The sequence below is a fragment of the Falco peregrinus genome, chromosome 14 (assembly GCF_023634155.1).
Source record: "Falco peregrinus isolate bFalPer1 chromosome 14, bFalPer1.pri, whole genome shotgun sequence".
Taxonomy (NCBI): Eukaryota; Metazoa; Chordata; class Aves; order Falconiformes; family Falconidae; genus Falco; species Falco peregrinus.
The window spans coordinates 14384888-14406843 of record NC_073734.1 but is presented as its reverse complement, the minus strand read 5'-3'; the positions used below and the strand labels follow the sequence as shown (position 1 = coordinate 14406843).

At 38.6% G+C, this 21956-nt stretch overlaps 1 protein-coding gene across 2 annotated transcripts in view; it reads right to left on the bottom strand.

Annotated features, from left to right (window-relative positions):
* Positions 1-1661: 1661 nt before the first annotated feature.
* CEP89 (centrosomal protein 89) overlaps positions 1662-21956 on the bottom strand; it is a 35525-nt gene continuing 15230 nt past the window's right edge. The window contains exons 14-20 of one of the 2 annotated variants that reach the window (XM_055818820.1): positions 21505-21685; positions 20416-20583; positions 19624-19765; positions 16678-16767; positions 9021-9190; positions 2040-2247; positions 1662-1922 (exon numbers count right to left, since the gene is read on the bottom strand). In XM_055818820.1, the coding sequence (XP_055674795.1) occupies positions 1743-1922; positions 2040-2247; positions 9021-9190; positions 16678-16767; positions 19624-19765; positions 20416-20583; positions 21505-21685 (1139 nt within the window). In that variant the 3' untranslated portion in view covers positions 1662-1742. Of the gene's footprint in view, positions 1923-2019; positions 2248-9020; positions 9191-16677; positions 16768-19623; positions 19766-20415; positions 20584-21504; positions 21686-21956 lie in introns of both variants that reach the window. The other variant, XM_055818821.1, reaches the window with a different exon arrangement.

Sequence of the window (21956 nt, the reverse complement as noted above, 5' to 3'; positions counted from 1 at the left end):
TGTCCAGGAACTTCAAATGGGCGATATATACGTATGTATTTAAAGTATCTTCTAATAAGATTTTTTGGTATGCCAAAAAAAGTGGTTGAGCCACACAAGGACTTTTTCATCTGCAGGACATCATGTTTTCTGTTTGCTTGCAAACGCTATGGAAACTGAATAGGGATAATTTCCCAGGGATTTGATTAAATGTTTGCTCATTTGAAGTTTAACGTAATGTTTTAATGATATGCAAATGAAAAAACAAGCATAGCATTTCTGAACATAGTGTTAAGAGTGTCGCTGTCAAGGTGCTGTCCTTTGAACCACACGTTAAAACTTACTCTAAAACGAGAGCTGTGAAAATGGGAAGCGGATGTGGCAGGAGTGTAATTCTTAGACGTTCCCAGTTCACTTCAGTGGAAGGACAATGAAGCTGATACTGAAAGAGTTTCAATAAATCTCACTTCTATTTCTATTACCAATACGATAGCTTTTTCCTTGTGAAATTGTTTATTTCTAACAAAATCTTGAGACATTCAAAAGAGCAATAAAGAACAGGTGAGAAGAATATGTACATTATTTACATATGCAGTTCCAAGGTTGCATTTGCATACTCAGAGATGCTTATCTTGAAAAATACAACATAAAAGACTTCATTTTCAAAACCTGCCTTCACAAATGCGAAAAACGATGGGGGGTCTCTGTTTGTTTGTTCTTTCAGGATCACTGCAAGCCTACGTGCAGGTTGGAGCCCATACGGCAATGAGGGGAGTGTGTGTCTACGTATGACTTGGCCAAACAGGTATTTTGGACTTTCTGCTTCAAATTCCGGGAAGACGGGACTGGTTTAGGAACAGACCACCCCCATCCTACCCTCCCCCCCCCCAACCAGCAAACATCCCCACACACACCCTTCAACAGCTCCACATATTAAGTTATTTAAGACTCGGCTTAGAAACCGTTTCTGATGTTTTGGTTGTTATTGTGGGGCACTGAATCCTAAAATAATCAGGTTGAAAGAGCCAGAACGAAAGAATTTGACGATGTACCTCTGCTAAGACCCTGGGAGGAGACGGTAAGATAGCAGTGATAGTCGTGTTAGGCAAAGTCTTAATGTGGCATGCTGAAGCTTTATCTTGATGAGCTGGTAAGGTTGTTGCACTTGTTTCCCAGCAAAGGAAAATAATTAAAGTATCTATTAAAATCCCACTAATTGTAGGACTTGCATACGTACGACTTTGCTACCTTGGTGTTTTGTCTGTCATCGGGCTGGTGCCTGAGTGCACCAAGATGTCGCAGGTGCTTTGAGTCTGTAGTGTCTTCGACTTTCCACTGTACGGTGGAAGCTAGCTTTAAAAGCTTTACGTATACACAACACAAATTAAAAACTGTGCTGTGATAGGAGGTGCTCTCCCCCCTCTCTCCTAAATAACCCTGTTCTGAGTTACCCTGAAGGAAAACGCCTCGGGAGTGCAGGAAGATTTCTAGATGCAAACAGTATGTATGCTTTTCGGTATTTAACTTGGGTTTCTGCTTCCTTGGCTAACTTTGATCAAAGCCACTGAGATTCTTCATTATTTCCACTGTTGTACGACAGTGGATAGTTACCGGGGGGTTTTTATTGCTACAGTTTTCTGGTACCATTTAGTTTTTGTTAGGGAAATTAAGCAGAAAGCTGATCCAAGAAGTTACATGTAATTCCAAAATAAAGTCACTTCAAACCAATACAGACATACATACAACTTGTGAAAAATCAACCATTACAAACGCCAAGACGAATACATGCCGTAATAATCTGAAGGCTGGCACTGCTGCAGAGAATGCTCTGGGGAAAACGACGCGGCTTCTGAAGGCACTGAATCTGCAGTGGGATGAACAGAACAATCTGGAGGAGGGCTGCTGCATCCGCTGCTGGCCTCTGGTCCCTTGGCAATATGCTGCTGTTAGTTATTTCGGTGACATTAGAAAAACAGTAATTTTGAAGAGGGTAAATGTTTCATCTCTTTGATGAGATGCAGAACGCATCTCTACTCTTACCACTAAGGTGATGAACTTACATTTTCAGAAGACGACAAAAGTTTCACATCACAATAGCTAAAATCATGTCTGTAAACTGGGTCCTGAGAGCTTTCATCTACATGTGGCTCATGAACTGTGTCCGTACTCCACCTGTTGTTCCTCTGGGATTTATGTAGGAGTTCTCTCATTCTCCTGTTTTCGTTGGATGTGGATTCCCAAATGACTGCAAGTTCCTCTTCTGTTTTCCTAGAAAAAAAATTAGAGAAATCCCAACTTTGAAACACCTGTCAGCAGTATGTAATTACAGTACGTAGATAGGCAAGTTATAAACTGCATGTATTTAGTTGCTTGAATTGATCAGATTGAAATTAATTTTGTTTTTAAAAATGCCCATTAAATGTAATGCTAGAGAGGATATGATCAGAAGAAAAAATCTGGACCCATGTGATAAATTGGATTAAGTCCACACAAAAGAGCAGTGCACGTCAGAGCCAAATGTTGTGACTGTCACTGTCCGCTGGGTCAGGACCCATCGTGACCACAGCTCTGCCCCCCGTAACGGGTACGTCTGCAGCGCGTGCCCCTGCTGCCAGGCACCGCGAGTGCTGCATCGCTCCAGTCGGAGGCCACAAGCGTCTGATCAGTGTGTCAGAACATGGACTTGACTAATGTCTCTTTGTGGAGGTCAAACAGAAGTGGTGTAAGTTGGTTTGGTTTGGTGTTTTTTTGTGGGTTTTTTTTTTTTTTTTTTTTGGGGGGGGGTGAGGTAGGAGGCGGCAAAGATAGCACAGGACAGTCCTTGAGGCATCATAACCTTAGGAGCCGATTTCTCTGACTGCCAAAGCATATATGGATGAATTATTTAATGTTTTTGTCAATAAATGTTTATTTTTTTCAAAAATGGCAGCTAACATGATTAAATAATGCAGTGTATTCCTGCCACAGGCTTTTTATTAAGTTATATTTCGTCAAGGCTAAGTTCTTAGGTTTCCTCTGACCTGCTTCTAGTATGTATCAAAATACAAAACAGGCATTCAAGATTGTTTGCGGTGGAAAGCAAAGCTGTTGCATGGAGAATGAGCACACAACTATTAATGCTGTAGCCTTTGCTAACAGTCACTTCAAGCCACTATCGGAGGCACTTGCCAGAGCCAGCCTTTTGTACCAGTTCTGAATATCAGGGTCTAAAAATGAGAAATCAATGCAAAAGAGTTGAGATTACACGCGGGGAGGCTGTTCCTGGCCAAAGGTGTATACGAGGAAATGTATCATCAGTACTTCTCACAGAGCCCTTTGTGATCGATAACACTGAGAATCAAGCGGTAAAAAGTAGCCCAGACACAGTACTAACTCCTTTTGTGTTTTACTTTGCCTGGGTAATAGAGATGGAGGATGAAAAAAACCCCTCGTTGAGAAGGCCGTAAGGTCTTCTTTGTGTATTGTCTGGAATGAACTTTTGGGGGTGGAGGAGATGGTTAAGAATGGAATTAAAGCAACAGGTGGCAGGTGGAAGCACTGCAGTTACTAAGAGTAGCCCAAGACTCTGTCCAAGCCACATTGAATTAGTTGGACCTTTCCATCTCGCCAAGTCTCTCAAAAGCTACTGAGATGGAATCTTTCATTTCTGAAACACCAAAACTGTAGGTGACTTTGTTCTCACACATTACGTTTCTTGGGACAGCAGTAAGAGTGTCTAATACTGGCAGGTACTCAGTATATGCTTCAGAATGCTTTACAAAGGCAATTCTCCATTATCCTTGGCTTGCGTTTTGGGGGAGGTGGGGCACAGAGTTAAATTGTATGGCTGAACTTCCCCAACGAGCCGTCCTGAGTTTCACCCATTGGTTGACTCTGGCCGTTTGTATTGTGATCTTGGAACGGTTTTAGGATCTTGTTTTGGTTTTAAACGAGCTTTTTCATCTTGACTGGGACAAGCTCCTGTTCCCTGTTGCCACTTCTCTCCGCCTGGAGTCTGCAGGCAGTGCGCGTGGCACTGGTGTTCTGTTAATACACAGCAGCCTGATCTGGTTTGCCCTTACCGTAGCACAGAACGTTACCCAGGCTTTATTTCATCTGTTAATTTCTAAAACCCAAGACTTTTTCTTTAAAAGACAATTTCATTGTTAATGCCTGAGGCAGAGAAAATGTGAAGACGATGAAACTAAAGATCACTGAGTTCTCAATTGCAGTTCAGCACTGTCAGCACGCCTGACAAATGCGATGCTCGTTTTCAGTCCATATGTTCAGTTCTATGGCAACTGCATTGATTTTTAGAAAAAACACTGCAGAGCGATTAGTTTTTAAAGTATCCACGTGGTTAAAATTACTTCAGTAACAAAGAAACAGATGCCTTGAGGTAGTGGTGTATCTGAACTCTTCTGCTTGGGGGATTAATTTTTAAACAAAGCTGAGAGATGCAGAATCTGAAAGCGCTGGCTGGCTCTGCTCTGGAAGGAGCAGTCACAGCATGCTGATGTCAAGGCAGGACGCTGCAGGTGCCCCTGTCTCTGCCGCATGCTGCAGGCACAGGCACGGGCAAGGCCGTCGAGCGCGGCAGGACGTACTGCTCTTCGAGTTCAGCAGTTTTCCAGGTAAGCATCCAAGATGCAGCAGTTACAACCCAGCTGTGGTCAGACAAGAGCTTTTTGTCTCTGTAGGCTTTTTTGTTTTAAAATTCTGACCCCGTCAAAATCTAAAAAGAGATTTAGCAGGACAGGTTGGGGAGGGGGTGTCTTTACTCTGGCTGGTCGCAACCTCCCTGCTGTCTTAGGAACTTGGATGACTTTGCAGCTTGGTTACCACAGCTGCTGATAGAATGTGCTGCTTTCTCAACACTACAGTTTCCTTACTCCTACTTCAGTGGGCAGTGGCCCTCACTACCTTTCTCTTACGTTTTTCTGTATCTCATCAGGAATTCCTTCAAGCTCCACAAAGCATTACTGTCCTTGAAGACGACTGCTGTCACACTGCCCTGTGCAGGTCACAGCCTAACAGGTAACCCTTGTTACTCCAGCGTGCCCACAGCAGCCGGTTCACCTCTTCAAACATGAGCCTTCGTTGCTTGGCATGTAAAGCTAGATACGTACTCAGCAGTAAATGTGTCCTGTTTCCAGGTGTCCTTAGGCAAAAAGCGTTAAGTTTGTTTTTCGTAAAGGTAGGCTGCTATTGCTTAAAAAAAGTAAAAATAAAAATTCCATTCGACCCCTAACCTAGCCAAATTGTAAGGTTTTGTAGCTTGTTGAGAGTAAGCGAAATGCCCATGTTGTACTGATGTTTGAGAATGAAAAAACAAACAGAAGCACATTCTCCTTTACAAAACAGAGCTTTCTGCCCTCACTGAACTAAATTTATTCAGCCTGAATCTCCGAGAACCTTATTTGGGCTGCTGGCTCAAGAATTAATTTTCATTTCTCCAACAACAGTTTGTTTAAATAATCCTTATCACATAGATCAACGGTTTTTATCGTGGTTAGAATCTTGCACGTAAGCTTGCAGGTGTGACAGCTCCTCTCCCTGGCCTGCAGCTGGCCACAGCGCTTTTCTACTGTTGGCTCTTCTGAGAACAGCCTAAGGCAGCTTCCTTAGTAAGGCTTCCAGCCCTGCCTTTAACATCCAAAGTGCAGCGGCTGGAACTATCTTGAATGTGCAACAGTCAAAATACTTTCTCATGCCAATTCTAGAGATTAATGGGATGTTCCTCTGCAGAAGACTTATGAAATACATTGTGACCTAGAAAACTCATAAAGGTAAGTGTCCTGTGAAAGAAGACTCCAGGCACTTACGAACCTGGTTTTCTACCCTAGAACCACATTAACAACTTGGTTTATGTCTGAAATGTGCAGTGTATTTCATTTAAGGAAAGGTATGTGCTAACAATGACTCCTAAGATGACTCTAAACAATAAAAATGTCATTACGGTTATCAGCTGCCTGAAGAACAGAAAATGGTACTGCTTCCTCATCAGCTGCTTCAGGCGAAAGGTTGCTGTGAATTTCCAATATCCTCTAGCAAAGGCTGGAATTACTGAGAAGCTTCTAGGAGGGTAAAATCTGCATCTTTTTAGAAGCTTTAAAAGCTTTTGTTTATCAAAAGAACAACTATATCTATATGCATTTCTTCTTGAAAACCAGGTGGAAAAATGCTGCTCCCTTGGACGCAATGAGTAAGTAGTGCAGCCCCTGATTTTTGTCTTAAGGTGAAAGATGCTGCAGGAGGGGACAAATTTTCAGAGGAAAGCCACCTTCCTTCTGTTTTATGAAGCCCATGTCAGTTTGGATGTAGACTTGTTAAAAACAGAACGGTGAGAGAAGAAACAAAAATGAGGAAGCACATGTATATCACTATCATGTCTAAAAAACCATTCCTTCTGACGCTTGACCATGCGTGATCTGCAGCTACTCTACCTCTGGGCACCTTGTAACTGCGTGATGTGCCATGGCAAGGGGGTCCTGACCTGCTATCGGGCAGGTTTGCTGCAGTCCCGGTCAGATTAGTAAGGCGGGGCTGCTTCTCTCTGATGCCCTGTCTTGCCAAAAGAAGGATGCTGTTTCCAGAGCTGAAGTGGTATCTTCCTCTGTTTTACAAGAAAGCTTACCACCAACAATAGATTTGGTAAACTTTTATAATAAAGACTTGTACGGCAGTAGCTAAGTCAAACTTGCTATGATTCTGGAACACTGCTATTATAAAACTAAATGGAAAAGCAAAAATAATTACATGAAAAAGTTTTTTGTCTTCACCTACTTACAGTGCTTTTGCAGTCAAAGGCAGACTGACTGTGGTCAGTGCCTTTAAAATAGCTTAATTAGTTTTACAGTCTTCCTAAAGAGAATTGTAACTTGAGTAAAATACAAAATCAGCTATCTAGATAGTCAACATACCTTCAGCTAAATTTTAAATTAAACTGGCTTTCTTGCTTAAAACGTGACTTGCTACTTTGATCTGCATTACTTAACATTGAAATCGGAGAATCTAATATACAATATATTTATTGTATGTGCTTACCTTAATGTTTATATAGGTATATTGAATTTAAATGTTATGAGCTAGACAGTTTTCTGGATTATAAATTTACTTGGTAAACAGAGCTAGTGTACATGTAAATGTCTGGTACTGTCCTGGCACTAGTGCCTCGGGCTGCCAAGCTACGCATCTAAGCTACAAATCATTTTCCCTTCCTTACTCCTGTGACTGTGTGGAGGGAAAGGAGGGAGGAAATGGTAAGCCTTATAAAACCAGAAATACACAAACCTGACAAAAATACATGTTTCATTTCTGGCAGACAGGCGTAACAGAGTACACGTGTACTTGGATTACCTTGGGAAACTGTATTACCACGGTACTTGAGATAGATAAAGGAACGTGAGGAACCTAATGGTTTATATGAACAGTATCAGCCACGGTGTTAGCTGGTTTTATTGCTTTTGTTTTCTAAGAATAAAACCACATTATTTCTTATTTAAGTGTAGAATTTAGCTGACTTATCACTGACATTTCATTTTAGTGGATAATGTGATGAATCAAAATACAACTTGAAAGATGAACATTTTTTTTTTTTTCCTTTCAGAGTTGTGTTCATTACGTTACACTCTAAACCACTGCTAAGGCTTAACTACCACCAGCAAAAGGCAGTCACCAGTTACACTGTTCATTAATGGAGGAGACTACAGAAACACAAGACAACCCTTTCTGAGGCTCAGCTCGTGCTTGTTTCCATAAACCATTTTTCTTCATCATCATGCTGTTAAATGGACTACTGTGTTGCAGTTCCAGGTACAGATCTTGCTCCTTAATTATTAATTTTGTAAGTATTAATTTTGTGTGCTTACTGAAGAAAAAATGAGTCAACTGGGACTGAAGAGGAAAAAGTGATTTAGTATACTATATGGAAAGTGTAACAGATTATTTGACAGAGCTGTTGTTACATCATCTCATTTACCTAGTTTGAGGCTAGAAAGGTTAATTTTGAATGATCCATATTACGGGATTACGAAGTATTGAACTACATTGGAAAAAAAAAATCCTCTTCATTTAGCTAGCTGTTCTTTACCGTAAAAAAGATTGTAACATGAGCCCAGAGGTATGAAAGGCATTTAATTAGTTAAAAATCCTAAATAACTATTTCCAGAGAAATGTGGAATAGTCAAAATACTGTTTTCTCCTGCAAATTTCAGAGATCAGTGGAATGTTCATTGTACAGTTCCCAGCTACTCACACCTGTTTATGAGCACTGTATAAAGTCACTGAGAGGAACTGTGCTGACATAAGGTAGATGATATCAAGCCCTATTTTTCTATTGTCTTTAAATCTGTTATTTCACAATGGGAGAGATGAGTTGCAAAATGATTGCTTAATTACCTCTTCAGCTGTAAAAAGCTTTTCCTTTATGCCGATCACCTGAATGTGCTATGAAACTTTCCACTGCCAGAGGGGAAAAAAACATTTAAATGACACTATATCAAAAGGGTATTTCAGCACTGCCAGTCATAATCTTGTATAAATCTGTTAAATTATCTTTTCTTCTTTTTATTCTGCATGTAGCCAATCTTAAGTCGCTTACTAACAGAACAGTAAGGTAGATTCAAAAGGATCACATCATATGCATACTCATTACCTTCCTTTAATTTCCTACTATTCTGAAAACTGTTGAGGGGTGTAGAAAGTGTTCAGCCTTGAGTAGAAGATGCTATTAAATAGTTAACATATATCCTGATGATTTATAGACCCCCAAATCATCAAAGACTAGTCTCAAACTGATATTCTTCTTAGAAGAAGTCTTAAGAACAGCAGTACTACTCCAGAATAAACTCCTTCAAAGGGTCTTTCTTAGAGCTGGGAATTAAGAGGAGTGTTCCAGCATTTTCAGTATAGCTAAAACCTGAGTGAGTAAAGACACCCGGAATATACCATAAGAGGCCCTGATGAAAAGCAAGAGGTCGGAGCCGTGGGCAGTTGCCTCCCCCCGCGGCCCTTTTACCCATCAGATCTTACGGGATCGCTCCTGCCTGTGACTGACTTACTTCTGCCGCTGCATCACCTCCTCAAGGGCTTCCTGTTTGTCTTGCAGCAGACCCCGGAGGCGCTTAATTTCTTGCTGGTACTCAGCCGTCTTCCCCGCAAACTCTTTCTCCTGCTCAGTCATCTTCAGACTAATATCTTCAAGCTTCCCAGCTGCTTTCTTTTTATATATCTGTAAAGGTTAAAGATAATAGGAAACATGTGTTTATAGGAGAAATAAGGACAACTCACTCCCAACAAAAGAAATAGCTAGAGATACTAATTTGCAGTTTAATCTTTACATCAGTGCTGCCTTGCTTAAGTATGTCAGGTAGGTTGCATTATGGGTTTTTTTTAACCCGGTTGTTAATTTGAAGGTATTACACTCCTACTTCATTCCGCATATAAAACTAGTGTGTACAGTGAATACCATACCCTATGTTTGTCTTACGAGTGAAAAGAATTAGCTGCAAAAAAACGTCTTGTTTTCCAAGGTGCAAAGCTCCACTTCACAGCACATGTTGCTTACCTCTTGTCCAACAGTCATATTTATCAATGCGTACCATGAAAACGTGGGTTTTCTGTTAGCTGTTTAACCTTATTACTAAAAGAAGAGTGTCTTCATGTTTTAAAAACCTTGCCGCTTCACGTAATAGTTCCTTCTGTTCAGTGAAGTGCAAGTGATTTTTTGCTTATTGGTGATAATAACCACAGATATATTGGTCTAATCTCAAAGACAAGAAATCCTTTTTTGTACAAAGCGATTTTGCTTTCTGAAATAACACCTCCATTAAATTACATACAAGGAATTAAAAAATACGGTTTGTGTATTGTTACGCATTTCTACATACTTGCTGCTCCGGACAAACCCAACAGGTATTACCCAGTAAGGTTTTTTTCTCACGATCACAAACAGAATGCGTAAACTGTTATTGTATCTGCAGCGTGTGATGTTTGATACAGGGGACAGGACAGAGTTCTGGGATGGAAGCACCTCCTTCAGTAAAACTGCAAACTATTTAGTGAAGCTTTGAAAATACTTCTATTTACGTCTTACTAATAGAAAGTTTTATCTAAGGTGTTAACCCCTAAGGCTTTATCTTCATCTGAATCAGAGCAGGAAGTTTGAGTATGCCTTTTGGAGGAAGAAAAAAATAAAAGGGCATTTTTAGCTATGTGCTGTAAGCTATATAATTCTTTCCACAAAATGTTTTCTTTTTAGCTCTTGTAAAATAGCTTCGTTTTTAGCTCTTATCATTTTGGAGTTTCATTTTCTGGAGGTAATAGAATAGTGAAAAATAATAATATTTACCTGAAATTTTTACGTTAGTCATTAAATATTTAAGGCTGACTTCCATAGCGTTTTTTTTCCCTAACTTTTCCCTGTCAGTTCTAAGAAAAGAAGTAGAAGCCTGCAAGTTAACCAGTCACATCACTCAACTTCTTAGATTCCCAGAGAAGTCTTCAAAATGCAGAATTAGATGCTTGCACTTGTAATGCTGTAGGAGGACAAAGGTAAACATGTTCCTTCTGAGCTGCTTCGAGGGTTGCTTAGAGCTAACCTGGAGGAAGTGCAGAGCACAGGAAAACAGCTGAACTTGCACCTCTGTCAGTAAATGCCTCCTCCAGCTCCAGACCTGGAACCTGAAATGCCCTTTTCGGGCAGGTGCCTAGAATTATTTCTAAGAACTAGAGAGAACTTCCTCTTTCTTTTAACAGATAAACGTCTAATGAAGAAATCTGCCAATACTGTTGGTGAAATCCCTTTTTTATCTAGTGGTCATTGACTATCCAGCTGCTGGGAGGTCTGCATTTTAAGCTGCACTCTGCCTGAGATTATTCAGGCCTGTGGCTCCTACGTGTCCCATAGCTGCCTCTGGTGGCTTGGCACGCCTGCGCTTCCTTTGCCAGCTGAAGGTGTGTCCCACATGCAGAATGGTTGCAAAATCCATGGGGCACAAAGGGCAACAGTGCACCATTTTCTGACCTAATGACTAGGGCACGAAAGTAGATATGAGGGACACATAGTTCTGATCTTGCTCTCCTGACTGATTATAACTCAGTCTATTTAAAAAGCATAAGCTATCTCAGCAGAACTGCAGCAGGATGGGTGAAGAGCATCTAGATTGCTCCATACTCGCCTGTGGGAGCCTGGCCAGGTCACGCTGGTTCCGAGCACACCGACACGTGCAGCTGCTGGCCCTTACGGACCCCTCACAGCATACTACCGCCTTTGAATGGTTCAAGACAGCCTCCTAATAATTTTCTCTGAAGGGAAGCAGGTAGCAGCAAACAGACATGGGGCTGACAAATTTCAGGAATAGGGTGATAACATGTAGTTGAAAGCGGTAATATTTTCTTCTAGAGCTGAAAAGGACAGTCTGCCCAAGGTCACGGCATTCCAGGTATACAGTAAGCCCTCAAGATGAAGAATGATCACAGGCGCAGCAGCTGGTACTGAAGAGGCCATAATTTACACTTTTCTGAAGTAGTTTCAGGAGGGTATACTCCTGGGTACCATAATTCTTTTACACCTGGTGCACTGACTTACAAACTGGAAATTGGAGAATTCTGGGTAAGAGACGCAACAAAATATTTCTACAAATGCAGGCTGCTGGCCATAATACATGTAATGATCTGGTCCCAAGATCCTTGTTGAGGCAACAAAGCTATTTTCTGTCAGTCCTGTATTGTTTTTCTCCTGTCCTTTACCAGTAAAAATCAGTATTCCTTCCAAAAGAGATCAAAGTACCACCTAAGAAAATTGTCTCGCTGTCTCTATAGAAAGCGTTAGAATTCTGATCCTGACAGAACAACCCTGTAATGACACTTGGATGAGTGGCAGAGTACACAAATGATCTACCTGTAAGTTCACAGTTACGACTGAGTAGAGAAGTATGAGGCAACTGAAACTGTCTCGGATAAAAGCCTGAGTAAATTTGGGCATGTCTGTCTGTCCTGTGCATGTAGATCATCTCGGGTGCGTGAAAAGAAAACGTGAGGGAAAGAATACTCGTTTGTAATGGTGTTTTCTTAGCAGCAAGATGAATGTCTTTCCTTGAAATTTTGGTTATAATTCCTGTTTTCTATGCAAAACCTGTTAACCCTGGGGAATAAGCTACCTAGTACTCCAAACAGTGACACATGTTTACATTTGTTTAGGGATTGATTCTTTGTGTACTTCAGCTAAAGTCACAGTCTCTGAAAGATCTTGACCGTGTCTCAAAATGAAGGGAAAATAGGTGTTGCAGTATTATATGCTGTACTACCTAGGCCCTTGCATTTCCAAATAGGTAATTTGGGACAAAAATACCAGTGCATGTTGTGTCAGATGTTATCCTGCCTGACAATTGAGAAACCTGGAAAAAAGTAGTTCTCTGGGGTTTTTGTTTGGTTGCTTTCGCTCCGAGTCTGCATGTAAAGAGAAGGACACAGCCACCTGTATTGATAACACTGGTGAGATGAATAGGTGCAAGGGGGACTGACTTTAACCCCGTGCCTCTGGCAATTTTCTATATGATAAGAATTAGGACAGAAGGGTTGATTTGCTATTCTCATGTGCTTATTCAGAGATCTTCCTTTTTTCAATTCTGATTACAATCTATAAGACAGACATAAAATTTAAAAGGTTTAAATAAAATTATCTGCTATTATATGATGGTCATGATGCAAAGAATAAATTTGTGCATCTCCTCAAGAGACAGAACCCTTGCCTCTGCCCTGTCTCAAGTTCCCCCCTACATTAGCAAGTGACGTCCTGAAGTTAGAAGCCATGTTTCATTAGGTCTGTTGTATCCAAGACTGAGACCAGATGTGGTTTAGAAAATGTTTATGGAAAAATTCCAGGAAGGTGGATCCTTTTCTAGGTAGGTACTGAATGACTGCTTAGAATAAGCCTCAATCCAAACAGTTTCAAATGGCTAGATGGATGTTTTATGATGACAAAATGAATACAGCGTTAAGAACAAAGTGTATCTTCTAAAGGTTAAATGCAAAAAAAGCCAACAAAACAACCCATCAAGACAGTAACTGCTATACTAACCTTTCATTCTGAAATTGTTTGGAGGAAAAAAGGAAGCAAGGTATATTTTAACCATTTTTTTGTTTCTTTTTAGTACTTACAAGCTGCTCTATGCATAATAATTTGCTGGTTCTGTATTGATGTTTAATTCAATAGAACAGTTCATTTGGAAAGGACCTATAATGATGAGGCAAAAGCAGATCTAAGTGTATCATTTCACTTCCGTCATAAAGAGAGTCATGTGTCAAGGACTCTTACAATTATTGCTGACAGCATATATCAAATCCTAAACGCAATATTGATTATACGGGGTTTATACATAGCTTCCTTGGCTGTATCTTCTCCAGGGAGAAGATACAAATTAGTAAGTACTGTTAGTAAGTACTGTTTTCCCTTCCTGCCAGAAGACTGATTAGATACTGCCAAAACAGAGTTTAAAAAAAAAAACAAACAATCAATTCTAATGCTTTCTACTCCAGTCTTATTAAAAAGTGCATGGAGCAGATGTTAAATAATTAAGTTGCCCTTTGCAACTGATGTCTGTATAAATAAAAAGAGGAGAAATCCTGCTTTTTATAAATCTACAGAAGATAGATTTGGAGAGCCAACCATGAGAAACTATGTAGTGAAATTGAAAACATTTTAGTGGGCCAGGCCTATGCTTAGAATAATGAAAGCAAGACAGCTAACCATCTCTTAGATGTTCTGAGGTGTTTAGACTTCTCAGTGAAAAATGAGAAAAACCTCAAGTGCACTTCACCCTTCTCCTTTGAGTTTTGTTCACTTTGACTTGATGTGAAAATAAGGGGCAAACTGCATGTGGTTAAGCAGTTTAAAATACGTAACAAAGAGGTGTATATAAACATTGACATGGTTTGGGGTTTTATTTTAGCAATAACCTGTTATTTAGCTTTAAAGATCTTCACGGTGATTCTGTGTTTTAATAACACATCTGCCAGGTCTTGATTTATTTTGAGACTTCGCAATGAAAAACCACCACAGGATTTTTGTTCATTTACTTTCTCCCAAAGAATTCATTAAAAGGCAGAATTCCAGACCAGAAGACCAGATCAAAGTGATCTAAAGGGAATGGAATTGCCAGCTTTTTCATCAGCCGCTGTCTGTGGGGTATGTGCCCTGTGTTTCCAGTGAAGAATGGCTGTGTTCCCACCCAGCCTTCCTTCTTTCCTCCCCTCAAATAACATTGGCAGCGATGTGGAAGAAGCCCCAGAGAATCTTGACGCACGTGCAGTGCATCTGACCTGTAACATAGTTCTGGATGAGCACGTGCCTGCTGAGACAGGAGGCAACAAATTTACCCCAAGGTAAACCTAAGATACCTGTCTATATCTAAAAAGTAGAAAATACAGACTCACATGGAAGGCGCTTGTAACTCAAACCTATAGGCTAGAAGCTTTTCTCTCATAACTCAAGGAATATATGCTCTAACTCATATGATATAATTTGTATTTCTTATCTTGTATCTCGCTGAAATTGCTGAAGATGGCTAAAAGCCAATGGAAAACACCCTCTAAGATAAGGAATAGTGTAATGCTCACATTACCAATAGTTGTATCACTCTTTCAGAAAAATGAATGCATTTTAAATACTATTATCACTGGAGACAGATTATATCTAAATACCTCATAAGAGGTTTATCCTGTAACTCAACATACAGGGCAGTTACCCAATTTGTGATATCCTGAAGCAGCTGATAGCAGCATTCCTCCAGCTGATACAACCAGCCTACTGAGACCTCCAACCTATCTCACTCAACCGAGCAGGAAGCATGTACCCTTAACGTGAGCTGCTGTTTAAGTTTCAGGGCTGTTAGAACTGTGCATGAGCTGGGGAGGCAAACATGTATTTTGCAAGTGAAGAATCCTTTTGCCTTCTCACATTCACCTGAAGTTTTTATCAGCAGCACCTGAAAAATCGGTGTGCGATATGACCTGGCCTGTTTGAGGAACTGCATTATATATTGGGATTGAAAAAGTCTTGTGACTAAAAAGAACCAAACTAAAAACTTGACAGTGTATTTAGACTTATTAAAAATACTTCTTTTATCCATAAAAGAAAAGAATCCCTGTAACTTTCCATAAATCACTGAAAAGAACAAATGTAAAAAGCTTCTATTTAGAAAAGTTGATTGACTGGAGGTGTTTAAGGTATTAAGGTGTTTTCAGCAAAAAAATACACGATATGAGCTTTTAGCGAGGTTCAATTAATATAACTAAGAAGTATTAAGGTGTTTTGTGACTGGTTAAGCCCTCTGCTTTACTGACAAAAATTAAGAACAAAAGTAGTTTTACAAGTAGGTTAGTCTTACTTTTCCTAAATAGAAACAGCAATATTTAAGAACTTTACTTACGGGCTGTTTTTTCTAGTTCCCATTAACAGTTGATGCGTTAAGAAGGACTTTTTTTATGTAGTTTTGGTTTGCACTTAAAATGCACAGCATGTGCTGCATGCAAGTTTTCTTAATTCTATGCAAGTCTCTTTATCCCTTAGAGTAGTCACAGCTCTATTAAGTTATAGAAAATACATATTTAAGGAGAATATAACCCCCTGTCTTTGTAGGGGTGATGTTTAATAAATTCAGATAGACATGAATGAGGGTGAAAATAGCTAAAACTATTCTGTAGCTGTATTAGTATAATTAGAATGATCTTATGGTGGTGTTTCATGCATTTAGGTATTTTATGAAGGGTTCCTTTGCAGATTTTAGCTATTATTCAGCTGACTGCTCTCTCACCTGCAATTTGGTTTCTTTTCTTTGTTGCTAATTCCTGGGTTATGTTGATCCTTACAAGGAAAGTGCAGAAGGAACTGGTCTCTGTTAACGTGGTGGTGCACGTTTGTGTCATTTGATTTAGGAATAGCAGCATCGGTCTGGACTGGAAAAGTACCATGTATGGAAACTCTGCTTTAAGGCAAACTGCACAAACAGCTTTTGAAAGTAGTATATATTACTTGTTATATATAGTAACCAATATACCGGATATCCTTCTCCTTCCTTTTTTGAGTTTACAGTAAAAACCAATTACATTAGTGCCAAAAATGCTAAAACTTAAGTTTCAAATGTATTTCACACTATATGCCGTTATATGGCAATCACACACTATGCCTTGTATTGGTTTAGACGGTTGTAAAGATAACCCATAATGTATTCTCTAATTAGGCTAGATGTTTGACCATCCTCTCCATTTCTAAACCTCCTACCCTACAGCCATATGAAAGTACTTGATAACTGTACACTTGAGATATATTTTTCATTCTTCCAAATCTAATGGTAATGGACTTCAAGTTGAAGCATTAGTACAGCCTCAAAAAAAAAAAAGTAGGAGAGAGAATAACTGGGTTACACTACAGAGCAGAAATAAAATACAAATCAAGTATAATTTTAAATTATTTTTACATTTAGTCAGAATTCTCCAGGTAAGGATGTATATGTGGTGTCCTGGCAAACATGCAATGTACAAATACAATGGAAAAATGTGTTCATGGAAACCATAATGATGATCTATTTTGCTTTTTGAAAATTATTTATAAAACGATCCAGGTCTTTAACAAAAACACTGACAAAGATTAACTACTGACTTTTCTCATTAAAAATCTAAAATACTTCACATAATATTTAGCTTAGAAACACTGCTTACCTTAACTTTTTCTTCTAATCTTCCTAAGCGGAGAGTACCTTCTACTACTTTGTTGAGAACACCATTATTCTCATTTTCCAAAAATTTGGCCTGCAAACATACAGTATAAAGGTAATCATCAGACAGGGCAGACAGAATACATTCCCTAAGGAAGACAAAGCTATTCTGTTTTAAGCTCCAATAGTCTGAAGAACCAAGACTGAATAAGAATCCTGAAAATTTATTCTAATAATGGCTAATTAATAATGTGTCAACTGACTGCAAATACTATGTCACTAACAAAATAATAAGCTGGAACAGTTTTATTCTGAAAGGATCATAACTACTCATACTGTAAACCAAACCAATTCTGAATCTTTTTCTACAGATGTATATAAGCCTACCTAAGCATCCCATGTGTATGAGTGAGACTCGTGCTTCTGGGCCAGATGTAGGAGCCTGCTCTCAGAAGATCCCTTGAAATCAACAGGGATTCAGGCAAGGAATCTGGCTTGGCTTATGAATGGTTGCTGCCTTATGACTGTTTATATCATTTCATAAGCATTACGTTCTCTCTCAGATATAAAAAGTAAACCAAACAAAAATTGCGTAAGCTGTAAGCACTAAAATACTTTCAAAACTTTAAGAGGTTTCAACTGTTAAATCCACTGAAAGCATTCAAGAGAGAAATAACTAGGTTTTAGAATCAGCAATGTCTGACCACCTTCAACTCCCTGCATCGCTCCAGAGACACAGCTTCTTTCACAGAAATCAAAGTGAATAGCATCACCGGGGTCTGAGAGCTTCCTGCTCAGTCAGTGACATTTTGATTTACTGTGTGGTAGCTGATTCATACAACACAATAGAAGAATCGTTTTGACAGCTGCTAACTCAAGATTACAGTTATCATCAGCGTTACACTATCAAAACTGTTTCAAATAAATTTTTTGCTGTTCTATTGACTGGATTTATCAGTAGATTGTCACTATTTCTGGAAATAGTAAAGTTAAGACTCCGTTTATTTTTGTGGAGATGTGGTTACTATGGAGATTTTTAAAAAAAAATCCTCATTAAGAAAGAATTTAGGCTAATTTATTACAGTGCCGTACCCTTTCTGCTCTCCCTGTTCTTCTGGATTAATTCTGCATAAAATGAATTTCAACTCTTCAATTAGTGAATTAAAAAAGACTAAGGCTAGGGTAACAGCAGTAGCTGAACTGAGTAAATAAACCTGACATTAATGATAATACATTTTTAAATATATGTCGCGCGCAGTAGCACCTCTTCCTAATATTAGGGTCTCACTCCCATTAATTATTTTTTTTTTTTTGCTTTCTAGGCCTTCCAATTAGACAACTTTATCAGATTATTTGACTACAAGATACCTGCAGTCTAGCCTGCCAAGGCAGGCTGTAAGTTCAGCGATTAAAAGTAGGAACAGGTTGTTCTGATTCAGCTCTACCAGGCAGCAAAGTAAACTGGATATTTAAAGGTTTTACTGATGCTAGACTATCTCAGTAGAAAAGTTTGTCTCAGAATATCTCTGCTGGCAGCCCAGACACAGAGAATTTGTTAACCAAAAAAAAAAAAAGTCAAGACTTCTGTTCTGTTTAGTGTCTAAGCCACAAAATTGAGAAATAACAGACAGCAAGTAAGTATCCTTGTCATAAAAGGAATTTTGCATGACAGAACTGGCTTCTAACTGCTGGATCTGTTTATACCTGTCTAAAGACAGCGCAGGCCTGTCTGACTGCACTTCGAGCTGCTTTCCGCAGACCTGCTCTTAGCTTTTTGCACTTGCATAAAACTTGATTTTCTAGTGTGTACTTCCAGGTGCAGGTTTCAGAAGGGAAGAATATGATGTCAAATACTGCATACTTGCAAAGATAGGGTTTACACTGCCTTGTGCTGATTAAAGTTATGTTAAGACATCTTCTGAAACAGGCTTTTTACTGCCAAAAGTATGCTGCACATCTACTGGGGTAATATTAAGCCAAATGACACACCTTGTACTTGCAAGTAATTCTGGACCTCTGTGGTATTTGTAATGTGGTATGCTGAATATTTGGAAGTAGATATACCAGAGAGTGGGAGATAAGAACCAGTTCCTCTCATTCCTAGGAGACATTTATCGTGCCTAGTTTCACAATCCTAAAGTCCAGTTTGCAGCAGACAAGGATTGGAGTTGGGTTGCTGTAGTCCTCTTCTAGACTTCGGAATTAACCACTACAATATCTTTTTACCCAACACTTTACCAACTAGATGACAACCTTCATCTGCTACTTAAAATAAAGCTTTTTGCTTCTGTTGTTCAACAAAGTTTTGTGAAATGGTTTCCAGGACCAATTTGAAGACATAAGTACATAAATGTTCATAAAAGTTCAGTATGTAAAATTTAAATTGCATCCAAGACCTTGCGAAGGAAACAAAGTGTACCTATAAAAAGCCCAGTAACTTCCATGCCAGACACTTCTGCTAAACCTAAGTTTCCTGCTAAACAGGAAAAAGTCCATACAAATTGCTTGAAGGATAATTGCTTACCTTTAGATTCAGAAATGTGTATTAAAAATTTATGATTGTGTGCTATTTTTCAATACACGTAGCTTCAACATATGAAGCCAATCTCTAAAATCAGGTTAAATTCTTTTACACCTCACCTGTGTGTGTATATATATGTATATATACACACACACACACACACATATTCTATTGCACACCCTAATGATGATGTCAGTTAAGGCTTAATTATGTTATCTCTATAAATTAGGGTAGGTGCTTTTAACTACTCTTCTAGAAAATAATTCTTTGCTGCTCCCATCCCATTTGCAAAAGTTTATTTACATAGCTACGTCATTAAACTGAAAATATAGCTTTTTTGTTAATTCAAACTAACAATAAGTTGTGCCAGTAGGATGATAATTGTGTGAAATATCAATTAAGTCATATTAATTATTTAAAGGTAATTACCACTAAAACAGTATCATCATGTTTCTGAGCCATCTTCTCCGCCAAAACAATGAGGTTTGCTATATAGTGATAGGCTGCAACTTCATTTTCCATTGCTTCCTCCAACTGCAGTTTCCAAAAACCTACTTCTTTCTTTAATTGCCTATAAAATTAACAGAAAAAGGAAAATCTTGAGATTCAAAATTAATAATGACATTAAAAGAACTTGCACTGTATGTGCAAATCAACTCATACAAGTCTCAAACAATCAAATATACCGTTCAAAATACACTGGCTTGAAACATTTCCAATACCAAAGTATTGTTTCTTTTGGGGACTGTTTTTCTTTACAATATGTTGTGTGAATAACAACACTAACAAGGATTCAAAAGAACAATTTGTGCAATGGCTACAAGCTCATATTTCTTTAGAAATGTAACAATAATATTGGTTTTACTTTTTAAAGTATTGTTAGCCCAACTCTGAACCACTCATAAGGTCTTCAAATAGCATAGGACCCTATTTTTCAGGTGAGTACACAAAAAACTAACTGCTATAGCTAACTACTAGCATTAAAGATGTATTCTTAATTTACATGTAGATATATGTTTTCATCCACACTTTTCTATAAAGTTTATTAGCAAAGTTACAGGACAACCAGGCCTTTAGATGTGACAAAGCTGAGTTTAGGAAACATGTTTTTCCTGTAATAGGTAGAAACTACACACTGTGGGATGTCAGTATTTTCACAGATATTTCTGCTGTTATTTTTAGAAAGACAAGTATTTCTATATATTCGTTTTCTTATGTCACCTGTTTATCTTTTGTGTCGTTTCCATCTCAGTTTCCAGGGCCTTGTTGTCAGCCATAAAGTTATTTTTCTCTAAAAGCAGTTTCTTATTTTGAGCTTGCAGTGATGCAATCTTTCCCATTAGGTCTTCCACCTCATGGAACTTTTTCTCCTGCTCCTGTTGTAAACAGCTGCAAAAAACAACAGCATAGAACAGACATCATGTATAGACCTACTTCACTAAAAAAGCTAAGTTATAGTAAGATACCCGTGTTGAAGGTATGGAAATGATACATTGAGAATGCTTAATGTTCCAGCAGTGACATGAAAGAGAGGTGTTACAATCGTATGACGTATCAAGTCATGAATGAAGCATAACAGAAACAAAATTATTCAAATAATTAATCCTGACCGCACTTGAAATGGAATTTAAGTTATAAAAATATTCTATATAGTCCAAATGTATTCCCTTCCTATTTTTTTTTTTAAGGAAATTACTAGCAATGCCAAAAAACAAGGTCTAAGAACTTCTTAGGAAGGCACTGTACCAAGAAACAGTAACTTGCACTATTCTAAGGCTTGAAAGTAAACAAATTTACAGAAGGTCTTTAAAAAAATTTTTACAGACTATGCTGCATGACGCCACTTTTGCGCTGATCTGGTTTATGTTATTTCCATATTGTAAAGACTGGAGAAACTTGGTATTTTTAGTTTACAATTTCAGGATCCTTCAGACATTTTCCTAAAGATGGGGACAAAATAATAAAGTTTTATATACAGTGTTGAGAGAAGAAAATAGATTTGACAAAAGTATTTTTAATGCCGCCGCTTCTACTATTTAAAAAGGTATATAGCAGTACGTACTGTATGGCAGAAACACTTCTACTGCTGTCCCTGTATCTGGGATTTCCTTCTGTAATTTTAATTGCCTACAAAAAGTGAGGCAGTACTTTTGAAACACTTTACCTTTCTTTGTACTTTGGCTGTTACCTTCCTAAATTACCAGCACAAGCTTCCACCCAGCTGCTACCTACACAGTGCTGGGTATGCAGATCTGTTCCTGTGAATACTTTGCAGAATTGTTTCTTGGCACACTATATGTAAACACATACCTTTTCAAATCATTCACTGCAGCAAAGTGCTCCTCTGCTTTTACTGCGCTATTCAGTTTGGCTTTCAGCTCTTCACAAGTAGAAAGTAAAACTTGCAACTGCTTCTGGTACTCTGCTTTCTCTTCTTCTTGACGCTTTGTCTTATCTTCTAAGTTTATTAACTTTCTGGTCAATTTTGAAGCTTTTTGGAGGGAAAAAACCAAAAACAACTGGGTAATGCAGAACTAATTCAATCATCTAGTGAAACTCCAACTGAACCAGTAATATGTTAATTCCTAGGTTTTCGTAGCATTATGTAAAGCACAAAACACACTGACAAATCTGGCGTTAACAGTTTGGATTTTTTTTTTTTTTGCTCTCAAGTAGTTTGTTTTGAAAAAGTGCCAGAACTTCAAGACTACTTCTTTTCAGGGCTATAAGCTACTTGCTCACTGAAATGTTGTTTTACTCTG